The sequence below is a fragment of the Centruroides vittatus genome, unplaced genomic scaffold, assembly GCF_030686945.1.
Source record: "Centruroides vittatus isolate TY-2023 unplaced genomic scaffold, ASM3068694v2 scaffold_1015, whole genome shotgun sequence".
Classification (NCBI taxonomy): domain Eukaryota; kingdom Metazoa; phylum Arthropoda; class Arachnida; order Scorpiones; family Buthidae; genus Centruroides; species Centruroides vittatus.
In genome coordinates, this window is record NW_027122666.1 from 2,144,771 (window position 1) to 2,163,368 (window position 18,598).

At 27.3% G+C, this 18,598-nt stretch overlaps 1 protein-coding gene across 3 annotated transcripts in view; it reads left to right on the forward strand.

Moving 5' to 3' along the window:
* Positions 1–5,151: 5,151 nt before the first annotated feature.
* Positions 5,152–18,598, forward strand: part of Hmgcl (hydroxymethylglutaryl-CoA lyase) — a 43,895-nt gene continuing 30,448 nt past the window's right edge. The window contains exons 1-2 of one of the 3 annotated variants that reach the window (XM_067283925.1): positions 5,152–5,262; positions 17,067–17,147. In XM_067283925.1, coding sequence (XP_067140026.1) covers positions 17,097–17,147 — 51 coding nt within the window. In that variant the 5' untranslated portion in view covers positions 5,152–5,262; positions 17,067–17,096. Of the gene's footprint in view, positions 5,263–6,410; positions 6,590–17,066; positions 17,148–18,598 lie in introns of those variants that run through there. The other 2 variants (XM_067283926.1, XM_067283924.1) reach the window with 2 other exon arrangements.

Below are 18,598 nucleotides of genomic sequence, written 5' to 3' on the forward strand. Positions count from 1 at the left end.
TTCTTAGCCTTCCATTCATCCATCCATGCAAATATTTATTCAAATTGCCAACGATAGTTTCCTTTCTTAAGAGAATATAAGTGTTCCCTTAAGAAGAAAAGTTCCAATATTGGCAATAGAGAAACAGAGAATAAAGCAATAGAAATATTTATATAACTTAATAATAAGCTGGATAACACTTTAGACATTGAAGGAGTTCCAAACCCAACCATTCTAAAATTCAGAATAATATTGTTCACAATGAATAAGGTATTATTAACTATAAACAGGCCTATCAATGTTTTGGAATTAATAAATTATGTTATCAATATTTGGGCGTTGAAAACACTTATTAATGTCAAATTTACAATAGATAATTTATTATAATTCATACGGTTTATTATAATACATACAATACACAGCCTTGGATAAATTGGGCAAATATATTAAGACATCAATAAATATATGTACCCAATAAACATTTCTTAAAAATTAAATTTAGCCTTGGAGTTCAACTTGTTTGTAATAAACCAATTAAAAGAAGGTTACTTAAATTAAAATTAAAAAAAAAAAAAACAGCGGGAAAAAATTTAAAAATTCACATTATCTCTTATGCTAAAGGTAATTACCTATTTTTGTTGTCTTAGAAATAAACATAGTGATTTAGCTATAAAGAAACATTAGGTCATCAGAACTCGGTACTACAGTTACACAATTGATCCAGGTTATTGAAGCATGGTTACGTAAAAAATACTGTAAATACAGTTCCGGTTTAAGTATTTTATATGAAACCATTGTTACCAAATTTTAAAAAATTGTTAATGGAACTAGAATGATAATTTTTTGCCTAGCTTGAACTTCAATAAAGGCTATACTTATATATGTATATAAACAGTATAATAATTCTAGCAACAGAACCGCCATATTTAGTCCGTTTTACTCTATAAATTTTACAGTTCCTGGTTCAAAATGACTATTTATTTATGTAGCTTGTCTGGCAGTAACGCAACAGTAGGATGTTTTAATGCTAAATATTACAATGCTGAATATTCAAAAATAAAATAGTAATAACTGGATTAAATATGGCGGATTTGCGGCGTACGAGCTGTTCAAACAGATGCGATACTGTATATTTTATTCTAGGAAGTTTAATGTTTAATCCTGCCATCTGGTGATATTAAAAAGAAATAAGTTTGTTTTTCTCCACGTTGTTTCTTACATCCTGAATTATCTTTCCTATGTTCTAAGTTTATGTAAGATTCTTGTAAGTAATGACAGTGTTTAAATATATCTATTTATTTTTAAGTATTTTTAATTTTTTTTAAAGTACTTAATTACCAAGCAGTCTGCATTTTTAGGAATGTTGAAGTTTATACTTGGAATGAACCAGGAAATTACAAACTTTTGACCTAAATATAATGTAAAATTTATATATTAAAAGTTTACTTTCAGTAATTTACATGCATCAATTTTTCATATTTTAAATGTTTAGAAATGTTTTAAAATTATTTATTTATTTATTTTTAATTTCAAAAAATCATTATAAAATTTCTTTATTAATTTGAATAAGTTTTAAGTATAAAATTTAGCAGTAATTTATTTTTTTTTTTATGTTATTTTCTCTAAACGAGTCAACAATCTATAAACTAATGATAGAACAGTCAATGGTCTAGAGAAATTTTTCCTTATTTTAAAGATGTATATTATATAAATACGAGGATCTGATAGGAAAATTAATTCTAATTTCTCCATTTAAACAATGAGAAGAGGAAAACATTTCAGGAAAAGATAAATCAAAGAACTAAATAATTATGTATTAAAATATATATTTTAAAATGAATATATAAAGTTCTATTATTTGTAGATTGTTAAAAGCATTAAAAATATATATACATACTGTATTATAATATACAGTATATAATATAATATATTGTGTACGGTCCAATAAATATATATATTATGTTATATATTACTGTATATAGTATATAATATAATGTAATATATATACATATATATTAATATAGTTCAAATGATACTAAATTTAGAAAATATTCGAAATAATATTTCTATTATTAAATATATGTTTTTTCTCCCTATAATATTTATGTCATTCTATATTTATTTTGTTGCATTCCATTCAGTAATCATTTTTAACTATAATCAAGTTTTTCATGGTATGAGAGTAAGGATAGAATGGCTGCTAGACATAAAAAATTATTATAGAAAAAAGTTCTACGACGATCTCATAATTTTATAAAAAGTCTATGGTTGTAGAAGATGCAACATTCTTGTCTTTTTTTTTCTAATCTTGATGATTAGAATTTCTAGTTTTAGTATTAATACAAAACCGGTCAAAACTATTTCCAGAATTTCAATAATATAAATGTCATCTAAATGAGGCTAAAGGTCATTTAGTCCTGGATATTGAAGAAAAAAAAAAAAAAAAAAAAAAAGATTAATCGATAGATTATCCCTGAACATGATTGTTTTTACAAAATATATCCTCTTCTTATGCTTACTAACTGTGCAAAATTTATAGTCGGAGAAGCATGTGAATATATAACTATCAAATAAGAGAAAACTATGCAGCTTAATTATTCGCAGGTCGCATAGTTTTCCTTACTTATTTGTTATATATTCAGTTCACGTTTATAGAGAAGCAATAACAATATTTATTTAAAATGTAAGTTTTTAGGATATTAAGAGGGTTGCCAACTTTTAGGGTAACAAATTCCAAACAGAATGGAAAAGAAAAAACGCCAATTTGAAGAAAAAGATGAACAAAAGTAAACCCACAAACGAACTTAGATACTTTTTTCGAAAGTTAAAACCTGAAGATGGCTTATTGAGTAAGCCGAAAACGTTAGTATTTCTCAATAAAATTATCTCAGCTATAAGTAAAAGGTGTTATTTTGTGAATTAGACTAATTATTGGCTGAGCTAGTATCTGCTTTATGAACTTAGATACATTTTCTTCTTACCCCGATGATGATAATGATAATGATGAGACAGCCAAGACGGTTAAGGCGTTTGCTGTCTCATCATCATCATTGCTCTAAGGTCTAAGGATCAGTGGAGGTTTTTTTAACTCTTTCCGCCCTGTGGGCACTAAGAGGGCCTCCATTAGCAAGCCCATTATGAGTTCGGCCAGGCCCACAATGGGGCAGCCGGGTGGTAAGGAACGGGGCCCGACATATCCAGATCAGTTGTGATAGTAGCGTGTGCGGGAGGGGAAACAGGCCGCACCAGATGATACCTTCAAAGGGAGTGACACTAAAATGAGTCTCTGCAAAATTTTCGTGCAGTGTTTCAGCTGAAATTTATTGTTGTTATTATTTTTTAATACTTCTATAGTTAGTTAGTTAAAACAAAGAACATTTGTATCGATGTTTATGTTAAACTCTTTATTAATTTACTTTTGAATCATCTAATGTGTTTCAGCGCTTTCATTATTACCAAATTACAATAAAAAATACAAAATATTTTATATTTTACAAATAAAATCAAAGTACAAAAATAAATAAATGTATGTAAATTTACAAAATTTTGCAATGGGCTATCTCTAGGTGTTCTTTACTCTTAATTTCTTTTCGTATACCATCAGGAAATAAGTTTTATTTTTATATAAATACATGTAGGCTGTGCATGTAATATTATAATTTAAATGTACAGTAATTTAAATGTTGCTGGTTGTTTACGTTATTGTATTTACATATGGGAATTACAAGTTATGAGTAACACTAATGCATAGAAAAAATTGCTAAGAATTCTGTATAGTCTATTACGAAAAGAGATCCATGTAACGCAGCTGCCCGGGATCAAATCTGGGCGAGTAACTCCAGAAATTCTTCATATACGGTCCATTCCGGATATGTCAGCTCCGTCCATCATTAGCTTATTCCTCCCATTGTGGATTTGGCCGAATCCACAATGAATATCATACAAACTGGCACTCTTAGTATCCACAAAACGTAAAAAGAAATTTTTAAAAATCTAGCAATGAGTTGCGTAACTTTTCCGGCTGTCATGAAATTTTATTTTAAAAATTACTTTTATATTATTAATCATAATAAATAAATAAAATTGTGTGTGGCGCTCTCTGTTATGAGATTGTGTTATAAAAACTTTCATTATTTTTAATTATTTTAAAATGAATTTCAAAAGTTTACTTTTGAGGGTAGGGATGAGTTTTATAAAAAAGGAAGAGAGAAAGAAAGAAAGAAACTAAATGCCAATAACACGTAAAATCTTCATTAAGTCCAATCCCATTCGAGATATGATATATGACCCCCCTCTATTTCCCCATTCCTCGATCTTTTATTACAAAAATTTAAAAGCATTAATTTCCTTATATACAAGCTACTATGCCAAATTTCGTTTCTTAATCTTCACCCCATCCTGAGATATTAATTAAACGAAATAGACGCCAAAACACACATATCCACAGAATTTTTTTGTTCCATTTTTTTACGTTTTTGGATTCAAGAGGTCTCAAAACGTGGAGATTTGCAAAGAACCCGGAGGGTCAAATTCGACACGATTCCAATACTTTCCCTTATTACGTACACATAACAGCCGAGAAAGTAAAAAAAAAAAAAAAAAACGTAAACTAGTGGGAATGAAAATAATTCTGATTACGCTTAGGTGTGCCAGCTTTTCATGAAGAAACGGGGACGCGTTAAAAAAAAAAAAAAAAAACACTTGAAACTCTTCGTTTATTATTTTTAAGAACATTTTCGAACAGTTTCCGTTTTCCGAATAATTTTTAAAAAATAACTAAAATTCCGAACAATTGGCAACATTGATATGACATAGGCATTAAAATGTTTAAACAAGTGTTATAATAATTTCAAATATTTGAAATTTGACGTAATTAAGATGTCTATGACGTTTAATAAACTATCGAAGTTTTTATTTTTTTAAAAATGTAATGATTTATAAATTATAAAAATACTCTTTTAAACAAAAATATATAATAATAATAAGGTTGAATTTATGTTAAATAAATAGACATAATTTTCAGAGAAACGAAATTTTTGAATAAAATTTTATTATTATTATTATTATTATTTAAAAAATTAAAATTTAATTTATATTTAGTGCGGAAAATAAATATCGCATCATTAAATGCTAAAAAATATAAATAAATAAATAAAGTAAAATTTCAATCCGTTTCAGGTTTTCGTAAAATTCAAAATGGCGACGTCCAATAGAGTTCTATTTTCTTGTCGGGAAATTTGGAAGCGTTTCAATTATATTAATCGTCATTACGGAAATGCTAAGGTAAAAATTCATTAAAATGCCAATGATTATTGTTAGCCTGTCAGATTGACATGTTATATTAAAATATTAATTATTTTTAAAATTTTAAATTTTGTCCATACAAATCACGTATTAACCGGTAGCGTAGTGAATGTTTGTGAAAGAAGTTTCAATTGTCATATTTACTTTTATTGAATTCGTTGTATAATTACTGCGGCAGAAGACAATTGATTACTTTCAAACCGGAAGTGACGTCATCAAGATCTTTTGAAGGGTCGCGTTTAGAATTATGGTCGTTTTGATTGTTTTGATCGTTTTAAGAGGTTGACAATATTGATGTCTCCGTCCCACTCATAACTAGAATCTTACCATTTCTCAGTATTATAAATAGTTCTTTTTAAAATTTTACTCAAAAAATACTCAGAATGGTAAAATTCATGTATAGGTGGAATAAACAATAAAAGAATGAAAATAATTGTCATTCTTTAACCATTAGAATGATGCCTTGGAGTATTGGGAAACAAACATGATTGACATATAAAAGAATAAGAGGAAATGAATGGTTACAGCAATAAAAGGAAAATGTGACATTATTTGCATCCATTCTATACTTAAAAGTTGAAAGAATACTTTTCTACTTCAATATAATGCTTTATTTTTTTTATTTTCATATTTGTAATAGTACAGTACAAAATGCAGTTTACAAAATAGTTATGTAATTAGGAACGATTGTGAGTACTATCTTATACGATATGAATATATTATTTTAGTATAGCTTTAAGTGAATCAAATATATGAAGTTTGAAAGTTTATCATAATTTATACCATATATATTATATATATATATGGTATAAAAGAGCATTGAGTAAATTCAAAAGGCACAGAAAAGACAAATGTCCTCCTTAACCAAAACAAAAAATATCTTTCTGAAATATATTTATATGTACATGAATATGTTTGTCATTTTATATTTATTTTTAAAAATTTATGCAGAATTTATTTCTACTATTACCTATGATCATGTCTCAATATACCATAGCATACATATTTAATGTATTTATTATTATATTTACATAAAATTAGATTATAAAAATAACATTGATTGAACTTATGGATCTGTTTTATGATTTATTATTATTATTTTTTTTTTTTTTAAGATAAAATTTAAAAAAAGTTTACCATTCTATCTTATTGACCTTGAAAACCAATTCTACACTATTGATCCAACTCCATTAGTGGCATTAAGATCTAGAATTATTTCCCTGGAAGATAGTGTCACCTCCATGGTCAAGCACAAATACACCCATAAATTTTAAATGGATTTTTAATATATATAACCCAAAATGCTGTAAGTTTATATAAGAATATAAGTTTTATTGTCATTCTGAAAAAGTAAATGAGATTATATCTCATTTGTTTCTTAAAATTATAAGCAATTTATTAATAAAACTGATTATAAATGGATGAGAAAAAAGTGATTAATTCTGCTTAATGAATATTTTTAATTTTTTATAGTATCATCATCAATGATGATGATCTTATAAAAGAATGAAAACATTACTGAATAAAATTTATTTTGGTTTCTAGAATTAAGCTTTTTTTTCTTCATCTATTTAAATATGCTATCAACCTCAAATACTATTTACAGTATGTTGCTTATAAATGTCCATCTAGAAGGAAATCTATATTTTCCACAAGATGGAGTTACAGTCCTATTCTAATTCATAAAAAAAGTTATATTATTATATATTTTTCTTGTAAAATGCTATACAAAGTGTAATAAAATTGACATTAGTGTGCATATAAAAAGTTATTTGGGAAAAGATGACGATATTTGTAAATCTGTGCTAAAAACAATCAAGATAAATTAATGGAATAACAAAAATTAATAAAAATAATGTTAGATATCTGGTTGTAATTGTGTATATAATTTAATTTGATAAACTTTTTTATTTTGTGAACAATGTAGCTATGGAAACTGGCAATGACATTGCACAATATATTTTTGCATTACTGATTAAATACTAGTTTGGTTCTTTTTTTTGTATTATTTCAGTTTTATAGTGTTTTTTGAGTAAGTTATTGTTTATCCATTATCATCAAATGACACTATCCATGATCAACTTTTAGCAAAATGGCTTGTTAGATTGTTTCCGTGAAGATAATGTAACCAGAAGATAAGGAACCAACATAAATGTTATAATAAAAACAGTGGCGTAGCGAGGGGGGTGCAAGGGGGTGTATCATGCACCAGGCGCCACTCGCAGAGGGGAGCCCAAATGGTCTCCAAGACAAACTATATGTGTTTCTGGAGAGGGGAGAGGGGTGCCAATAAAGTGTCAGGCGCCAGTTATGTTCGCTACGCCACGGAATAAAAATCATTTTGAATAAATGTAAACCGATAAGAAATGAAAAATAATAATTTCATTCAATACTTCTATTGTATATTAAATATGGCAGAACTTTTACTATATCAAATGCAATAGCAATTTAAAGTTAAAAGTATCTACTCGTAAGTGAAAATACTACATATTAAAATATCTGCTTTTTTTATTATGTTAAATATAGCCTATTATCATTCATGCTTACTACAATGTCTTTCTTTTTATATTAGCAATTTTTGATTAAAATTTTATTTTAATAAATGTAACAGTTTCAACTATTGTAATTATGAAAATATAATAATTGAATTTTATATTTTATATAGAAAGCAAAATATAAATCAGTAATATTAGATACATTGAATTCACTATATAGGCTATAATTCTTTACTCAAAACACATTCAAAACATTTAATTTTCTACCTTAACATTTTAAATATAATGTATTATTGACATTTCAAACAGATACAGCTTTTATATTAAAGCACTCTTTATCAAAAATTTTTTTATTCTTTGTAGATATTCATCTAATCCTAATTTTCTGTTTGAAAAGTAAAATGTCATTAATCTCCTAAAGTTTTTTCTAGTAGAGATGTGTATTATTTTATTTCAATATTATAAAGTTTTAATTTGGCACACAAGTCATATTTATGAGTCTTTTTTTTTTTTGTTTTTTAACAATTACTAATTAAAAGTCATCTTAGTAAGTCCTCATATCACAGGAACAATTAAACACCAACTGAGCCTTTTTTTTTTGTATGTTTGTTTTTTCTGTGAAAGGATACAGTAAGAAGACTTAATTATTGAGTTGTCTGTGGTGGCATATTGACTTATAACCCATAAAAAAATGGTTAAAAGAAACAAAATGCTGCATAACCCTGCACCTTAAAGTTCCTGGAGAAATACATGTTACTTAATCCATAAGCAGTTTAGATGATGTCTGAAACTAATCAGCTATCATCAAAAATGATCTTGGAAAGTTCTTCATTCAGTGGATAGACTATAAATACATAATACCAATAAATAATAATAAAATAAATTCAAAAAGATTAAATAGAAAGATTTTAATGTGGATAATATCTATAGTATATTTGATATTTAAGGAGCACCCTGGGTTTGAGATGAGTTTGACAGTGGCATTGTATCTAGTATGGCCTTTGGCAGAATTAGTACATTAAATAAGTAAGAGGCAAAGTAATTGCTGTTATCATCATCTTTGTTGATTTCATTACTAACAATAAGTTGCATGTATACTACAATATTCAATGGCATGAGTTTGAGAGTCAATTACTTAGCTCTTATTCATTGCAGAGAATTAACAAGTGTTAAGACCAACAGTAAGCTTCTAAATATTCTCTGAGAGCCATTATATAGAAAAGGAGAATTACTGGAAAATTACCAGCTTTTGAGATATAAGTTTAAATAGGATGTTTTAATTCATATTATAAGAAATTGACATACAAAACCATGAGAAAACTAAAGATGAGGCAGACTCATATACTTTGATAGTTTCCAGAAAAATCGTGATATGTCTCATGCATAAAGATTTTTCATAATTTTTAAAGACATTTTTGTAGTCAATTATTTAGCCAGGAATAGACATGAAAGCTAGATGGGCAAACTAAAAAAATTTTGAGTAGTAATTTGTTTCAGTTGTACCAGATTTATTAGCTATTAGTTTAACTGTAAAATAAGAACAGTAGCCTAAATTGTACTGATGAGAACTAAGTACACAGGGAACATACTGGAATTGACTTTATTATACAAGGAAATGCACTTCAGGTCTTCTGCCTCTTTTCTATTCTTTATTACAGATTTACCTAATTAAACAATAAATGCTATATAATTGTAATACAATGTACTGCATACATAATATTCACATTAAAAAATTTAAATGTAGTAAATTACCTTTGACTGTTTTTTAAAATTTAAATTTATAAGTGACCAATGTGTGAATCAACTTTATATTCATAAACTAATAAATAAAATTAAAATTAAGCAAACATAAGGCTATGATAAAAAAAATTACTTTCCTAAAATGTTAATTTGATTACTTTCCTGGTTGTTATAACAGAGAGAAAGTAAGTAATCCATCAAAAAATGACTACCCCAATTTTTACATTTTTCGACTTAGGATACCTTGAAACATTGAAAAATGCAAAAAATTTGGGGGTAATTTCTGTGTGGAGCATGATTTTGTTCACCTTGTTTGAAGTTTAATAACTCCTGTGCTTTCATGCCGAAAATTTCTGAAATTTTGCAGGGAGGTTTGTGTATTAGGAGAATTGGTAGTTAAAGGTCAAGATGGGGAGATAATAGGGGTTGTGTGTATCTCCAGTAAGGTAGGACGATTTTACTCGTTATTAGCATTTACAATTTATTATAAAACTCATCCCTACCCTCAAAATTAAGCTTTTTGCCATTTTTAACTATAATAAAATGTAAAAAGTTTTCTTACATTTATAATATAATGTGATAATAGATGGCATCACCAAAATTTTAAATGTTGCTGGGAAAGTTGAGCAACTTGCCAGTTTATTTTATTTATTAGATTGTGAATTCATCCAGTGGTGACTAATGTATGAAAAAAAAAGTCAAAGGTAATTTAGTGTATTTAAATGTCTTAATGTTTGTATTAAAATTATATAGCATTTATTGTTTAATTAAGTAGATCTGTAATAAAGGACTGAAGAGGGGCAGAAGACCTAAACTGCATTTCCTTGTATAATAAAGTTGGCATAGTAATTATTAATATGTTCCTTGTGTGATTAGTTCTCTTCAGTAAAATTTATGCTTATCACTAAAGGATCTATCAGGAGAATGAGTAAAAATTAAACAACAAAACAGTAACCCAAGTTTACATAATAAAAACAAAAGTACATAATCAGCAATGTCCATAAGCAGTATGTAAGTTGAGTGGGCTTTGATATCTCATAGTCCTCAGTAGCTACAGGTCTTCTTGTAGTAAGTTTAGACAAAGGAAAAGCTGTTGGATAAACTTAAAATTTCAATTTAAAATCTGCCTTCAGTTGCTCCATCTTTCAAACTGACTTTAAAACAGATAAATTGTAGGATAATATGCAGTAAATTTATTCATTTTTACCACTATTTTAAATAGGAAAATTTAGTCATTAATAGTTAATTTATTATTTTATTAATGTAATTTTTGATAGTTTCTTTCAATAATTAAAATTTTTAATGAAAATATAAAAATAACTCAATGTGTAATATTAACACCAGTAAGCTTTCAACAGATTCTTTCAAGATTTTTCTTTAGAATTTAAAGAATTTTCAATATATATATATTATTTACTAATCTAATTAATAATATAAAAATAATATGTTGAATGTTCAAATAATTGAAAGTGAATTGCCGGAATATAGTAAAAGGATAGAAAAGAGGAAACCTGTTTTATGTTAATTAAATAAATTGTCCTTGAACTCCATTTTTCTAAAAAAATTTTATTGGCCAATTGGTTTTATCTATTACAACTTTACAAAATTCTGACGTGAAACGCATACAGAATAATTATGACAAGATAACTGTAAACAAACTGTTTTAATTAGAAATGGATTAACGAAAGAAAAAGATTAAGCTAGTATAATGCATTTTATATATTAATATTTTGAAAATTGCAGTTTTATTTTTTACTTTTAATAATTAAAGTATAAAATCTTTTATTATTATTTTTTTTCTAATGCATTTTTATTTAAAAATCTTTTATTGCTGTTAACTTTATCAAATCGCATGACTATATAACAAAGAAGCTTTTGTAATCAACAGATTTATAGATTTCAGCATCTGAGTTCATTCAAATCCAATTATAAAGATTAAGAATAATAGATTATATTTCCAGAAGAAATAACTTACTAGTAAAGGTCAGGTTTAACTGATGAAAATTAAAAATGGTGAGTGATTATATATTAAAGTTCTTGATATTTAAAAAATACTAAAGATTCAAGTCTTTAATTTAAATAGAAAACATATTTTCTGGATATTTTTCATTTTAAATAAATTCAAAAAGTATTTGAACATGATTTAAAAAAATAATTAGAAAATTAGTCAGAAATAAAAAATTAATGAAATTAAGGATGTTTTCAGTTTATTCCATTCCTTAAATTTTGTACTTCTGTCTAGAAACATTTCATTTCTGAACTTTAAAGAAACTTTATAGATAGATTATGTATTTAAATATCATATTTTTATTACCAAACATAACTTAAAATGAGGTAGAGGTTTGTTCTATTTATTTTTTTGGCAGATAATTTTCTTTTGCCTTAACTGAAGGTTATATTTAATATACAGTATTAAAATATTTTATTGGAATCAAAATTGAATAAAAATAAACTGTTAAATTAAAGAATATTTAAAAAACTTCTTTATAAAAATATTACATATTAATAACTTAAGTATATTCAAATCTTTTTTTACTTTAAGATTAAAAAACTTTAAATATTTTGAATGCTTATGGTAATTATAATTCTTGCAACAAATAGATAATTTTGTTTGGACTCTGCATTAAATTCTTTTCTATATATTTTTAACAATGGTAACTGAAGAGTTTTATTAGAGAGGACTTACAAAAAAAGAAAAAAAATCTATTGTTTAAAATGTGTTGTTAATGATGGCTTAACAAATAACATGTTTAATTTTTTCAAATACTGTAATTAGAAGATCTACAAAGAAATTATTATATAATTTTAGAGTATATACATTTTTTTGTATACATACACTTTTAATACGTTTTTTTATATAAGGAAAATTGAACAGAAAAATTAAATATACAACAAGTCATTTCAGTTTTTAATTACAGTACCCGAAGATGTAAAAGTGAAGTATTTAAGTTTAATTTTTAATTATAAAGAGTTTCTGTTTTATATTGAAAAACTGCTTGCTTGACAGCTTAAAACACATTATAAATGCAAAAAATTTCAATATTTTTTTTGTATTTATTGATGCATGAATTAAAACATGATTGTGCTGTCTGTAAAATTTTAGACTAACTTTATAAGAAAAAGAAAAGAATAGCTTAAATTCTAAAACAAAATAACTTTATGAATATGATCACAATAAATGATATTACAATTACATAACATTTGACCAAAAAGTAATTACATCAATAGATATATTTGGGTCATTTTAAAAATTTTCTGTATGAGTGTGTCACCTGTTCACTGGGAAAAAGTGACAGCTGCACATTGAATACCAATCTTTGGTGAACATGTGGCAGTAAGATCAAGTGAGATTTTGTGTTGGTATTACAAAATGGATTGTGAAGAAGTACAATGCAGTTTTTCATGTCTAGATATACATAAGTTGATAAAAATGTGTGTGCTGTTAGGAAAATCAATAACAGAGAGACTACTTCTAAGAAGACCTTAGCAGCCATGTACCATTGTATGAGACTTAGATGATAGTTTAAGGCTATTTGGGAAGGATGAATAGGCATCACCAATGTTTTCTATTCGGATGGGCACTCCAAATGCAGCAGAGACCCATCACATATTTTGTGCTGTTCTGGAGATGGATTACAATATGTATGTAATGATTGTAACAGAGGTCAGAATATCTTCTGAAACTGTTGAAATTTGTGCTTTATTCACTCATAAGTCAACACAGTCCCTTACCAGCATTGTGACATTCAGATATTCTGGTGGTGTGGAAATGGAAGATTCTTGGACATTCTCCTAACTCACTAACCTTTCCCACTGTGATTTCTTTCTGTTTAACAAAGAATAAGAAGCAGGTGGGGCTGATGGTTTCACATAATGGATAAAACCAACATTTCTGTACAGGAATCTCTATACTATCTGAACAAGGTGCACACCGTAAGAATGCAATTTATCATTGATGAAAAATGTATTGACATCAGTAGCAAGTACATTGGATAAAGGATATTTATGCTTTCCATCATAAAAAACTTTTTATTTTCCACTCTCAATGTAATCATACAAAAAATTCTGAAATGACCCATGTGTATTGAAGTAGAAATTTAAAGCAATAATATACAATAGAATCTTGATTACTTGAACTATACTTAACCATAATTCAGGCTAACTGAAACAGTTTGTATTTTTTTATATTTTTTTAATATATCACTGTATTTAATTCTATAACAGTACTTAAATCCCAGATCAGAATTTTGTGACTGTTGGCAACTGGTTCAAAGCATTAGAGGTAAGGCCGAGACTCCACTAGTGTAAAACACGGCCGTAAAACCCCTTGCCGTAAAAGCTTTTAATCACGTGACCAAGATATTTTACATGTGAGCAGGTTGTAAAAACCAGCGTAAAAGTGAGCTGAGCAGTGTTCAACTTTCAACGCGAATACGGTCGTAAAACGGTACCATCCACCAATCAGAATTCAGTGAAATCTAGGTCATTGTGACACATGCGAAAATGGCGGAAAACGAGCTTTTGTGTACGTTCTCTCGTGGCTACTTGGAAAAGAACTAGAATAGATCCGGAAAGATTTATCGAAGACATCAGAAAGTATTCATATATCTACGACAAGAGGTATCCCGATTATAATAATGAATGCCTAAAACACAAGATATGAATGGCCAAAGGAAAATCCTTCACTTAGAGGAGTATATAATAAAAAACTTAAGCTTATAAGTGCTGTATATTATCTTAGTAATACAATAATAAATGTTAATATATGAAAGTAAAGATATTATTTTTACTACATTAGTAATTATAGTACAGAAAAAACTCGTAGAATATAATCATTGTCTTTATATCACATATACACTCGAACCTGTTTTTGTGCGATTTTTTATACGTGCAATGTGTTTTGTGCAATTATTTTTGTGCAGTATACCAATTTGATTGAAATTCATATACCGCACACACAAAATCACACAAAACAAATCGCACAAAAACAGGTTTGAGTGTACAACCATAATAGTATCGTTGCCGTAAAAACTTCACTGCCGGACCTCCACCGCAATCCGAACGCAAACGCGAATAGGTCACGTGATTAAAAGCATTTACGGCAAGGGGTTTTACGGCTGTTTTTGCGCTAGTGGAGCTAAATGCTCTCCATTTTTGAAAACTGAATACAGTATTTTTTCTATTACTGTTCAATACAGTACTATATTTGGGTTTTGTTGAAAAAGCAAGGCTGATGTGTTTTTAATAAAACAGAAGGGATATTATGGAAACAATTGTAAGACAATGCTTTTTCCAATATCTCCAAAACAGAACATAGAATTCTACAGAAAATTTACAGTAGTATATTTTTCTAAGTAATCTTCAATCATGGACCATTTTTAGAATGTTTGACATATTCTTCTTATGATCCAGTTTAAATTTTTGGAAAAATTGATCTGATTTTAAAAGGAAACAAATAGCCTATTAGAAGATAATCTCTATTGGACTCATTTGAACTTTATATCTTCTTGCAACCTGCAATTTTCATTACAATTCTTTAAAAATTATACTTGTTTTAAGTGTGCTTAAAATTAAGAAAGTACAGAAATATCTTAATTCTTTTGTTTATTTTTTAATTTCAAATTAAAAATTGTGTAATGCAGAAAGTATAAAAGAAAAGAGAGAGTAAAAATTATTTAATTCAAATAAATATAATTGTTGTCCTCAGTTTATTACAATATTTTTTTTTACAATTTAAATAATTTAAAATAGTTGATTTAAAATTTGATAATTAAGATCATATAATATCTTTACAATTTATTCATACTATAATGTTTTTTTGTGAAAATTGCAACATCTTCAAAGACATATCAGAATGACCTGCAGTTTGCAAGATGAGTATATCATGGTTGGACATGCAAACACAGTTTGGAACAGTTCTCTCTAAACTGTATTGTATTGGGTATAAACGGAGGACACAATGGGAATGTTTTAATCAGTAATTGACCTAAATGAAATTTCCAATGGCTCACCATTCTCCTTTACTGAAGTTCTCATTATGAATACCTATAGACTTTGAACCAGACAGAATTATTGAGATGAGATAGAAAAAAGTCTACCTTATCATCAAATTGCTGTTCATTTGGGCAAAATACCAGTACAGTGATGTAACTCTGACATCAATGGACAAAGAAGACCTATATTCAATGGTGCTTGGAATGCAGATGCTGGGCTGATTAGCTACAGATTTTCTGATGAATCACAATTCAACCTAATCAATGAAAACTGCACTTTTGTTTGGAAACATCATGGTGAATTGCATCTGTAGGTTTGCATTATGGAGTGTCATGTTTGAAGTGCCTTAGTATTCAGTTTACAATCTTATCTTGTACACATTTCTGGCATCCTGAACAGCCAGCACTATATAAAAGATGTTTTAGTGGCAAAAGTGGTTCATTTTCTCTATATAATTTCTGATGCTCTCTTTCACTGTAGCACAGTGTCCAAAACTTAATGTCTCTGAAAATCAATTGCTAAATTTTAAAAATAAATTTGTTTGAAGATGAGTGACAGGTCTTCTGTAACTCATTAAGGAAGGACATGGCATCTTCCCTGACCTGCACTTTGCCAGACTTTTCCTTGATTGAGCATGTCTGATAGCATAGTGATGATACTATATCCCAGACATTAACATATCAGGTCTCTCCACCAGTCACTATAGAGGTGTTATGGGATGTGTGGAAGCAGCCTACATTCTCCAATAACAAATTCAGGATCTCTCTCATTCGCAGGCAGTGCTATGGCTGGACAAGAGTGAACATCAGCTCATCTTAAACTTTTGCTCATCCATTCACTGACCAGTTCACCCACCCTGAAATAATTTCAAATCTACCTATACTGATCATTATTGGAGAATTCTTTAAATATTAATCGATGTTTGCCCAGTAGTTACGTTTTCTCATTTATTTTTTTTCTGCTTATATATCACTAAAAATCAATTGCTAAATTTTAAGAAGAACCATTTGATAACGCCCACCCCATTAAAACAATGTTTTATAATGGAACAAACATCCTAGTTCCATTACTGCTTTCATTCAATGCTTCAGTATATAGAGATTGTTATCTCCACTTGTAATGGCTTTATGAGATACTGAATTTTGAGCCAGTGTGGTATTATAAGCTCTAAATTTAACCAGTTATTTTTTGTAACATAAGTAATCTGTAGAATAAATTTCATTTGAAAGCTCATGTTTCTCTTGACATTGCAATTTTCTCAAACAATGGTGTATAATGAAAATGCATGAAATACTAAAATTATTTATTTTACATATTTAATGCATTTTAATAAAAACTGACATAAATAATGATTGAAAAAAGTTTATAAAAAAATTTTTTTGGTTAATCTTTGTATCACTGTAAATAGTAATGAAAAACTTATAACTTAATTTTATTGTTCATTTTGTACCAATAATATACCTATTTCATATAATATCAATAATAATGACTATAAATTATATTATATTATCTTTTGGAAAATTTTTTTTTACTTAACTTCCTTCTTTTTCTCAGATTAACTATAGATAATTTTCCCATCCAGCCATGAAATGCAGTTCTATCTTATCATCTCTTAACATTTCTCTTCCAAACAAGGTTAGATTGATTTCATCCATTGCAGCATTTAATTTTAATTTCCTTATTTTTTTAATATAATTTTTTTTAAAGAATTATTTTAATTCTATTCTTTTTCTTTAAAGCTGTTCTAATAATAACTGTGCTTAAAAAACTAATTTTAATACTGTTCTCTTTAATTGTATTAAATTTAATTTAAAAAGCATAACTCTAATTTAAGTAAGCATTAATAAGTAACAAAGCATTTGCAACATTATGATTTATAATAATAATAGTAAATAATTTTATTACAAGTTATGAAATTTTATTATAATTTGCAATAAACATTCTGTGACTTCATTTTATTATTTATACTGAATTAATACTCCACATTGAATTTGTAATTCTAATTTATAATACAGGGTCTTCCAAAAAGAATACTACCATTTTAAATTATTGTAATTATGTTAATTATTATCTGAGAACACTTATCGTACATTAAAATATTAGAAAACTATCCAAGTTTCACATTAAAAGTTCTCAGTGTGTGCACATCATGTCACATGGCACACACATCCAGCTGATACTCAAATTCTTCCTACACTCGCTACAGCCTATCTGTCACTACTTCCACAGCAGCTGCACTCATATTGCACATTGATGAGTGATTCCAACTTTCTGGGACAGGTTTTGCCTTCACAAACACAAAATATCTTCTATGTTGTAGTCACCATTTTCATTTATGGTGCTTTCTAGAGACAACAAGACATTTGAATGTAGATAAAGATGAGAGATAAAACTCAGACAGCTACTCTACTGATTGGTGTGCATTGCACATTTCTTAGATAATAATTAACATAATTACAATAATTTAAAAAGGTAGCATTCATTTTGAAAGACTCTATGTATATTAATATTGTAAAATCAATTTAGAATTATTTGTTAGCCATTAAAATAATGACAGCAAAGAAGAAATTTTATAAAAATGTAATTATTTGAAGTTTGCAATATAAATAAAAGAAAAATGATAAATATTTTTAAATCATCATAATTTTTTATCATCATCCTGTGATTATAAATTAAGATACTAAATTTATTTTGAGAAATTTTAAATATCAAAACTATTGCTATTCTGTGATATATTTTAATATAGATAATGTATATAATTTATAATTTTGAAATGGTATCATTAAGAAGTCAATTCACTTTAAAAAATATTGCTATTGATTTTTTAAAACTTTTTAAAAAATCATTATTAAAGAGTAGGTGTTCAGAGCTCTTTGTAGAAAGAACTATTGGACAAATTCAAGCAGATTTGGACATTTGTCCTGAGTGTACAGTTCTAATTTTTGGGAAAATTTTTGCTTCAAAATTCAGCTGCTAGAGCAAAATTTTGTGCTTCTGTTTCAGTAGTGCACATATTAAGTATGTTTTATAATGAATTTTGAGTATAAAAGGCATCACAAAACATATTCTTCACAATTCTCTGACAG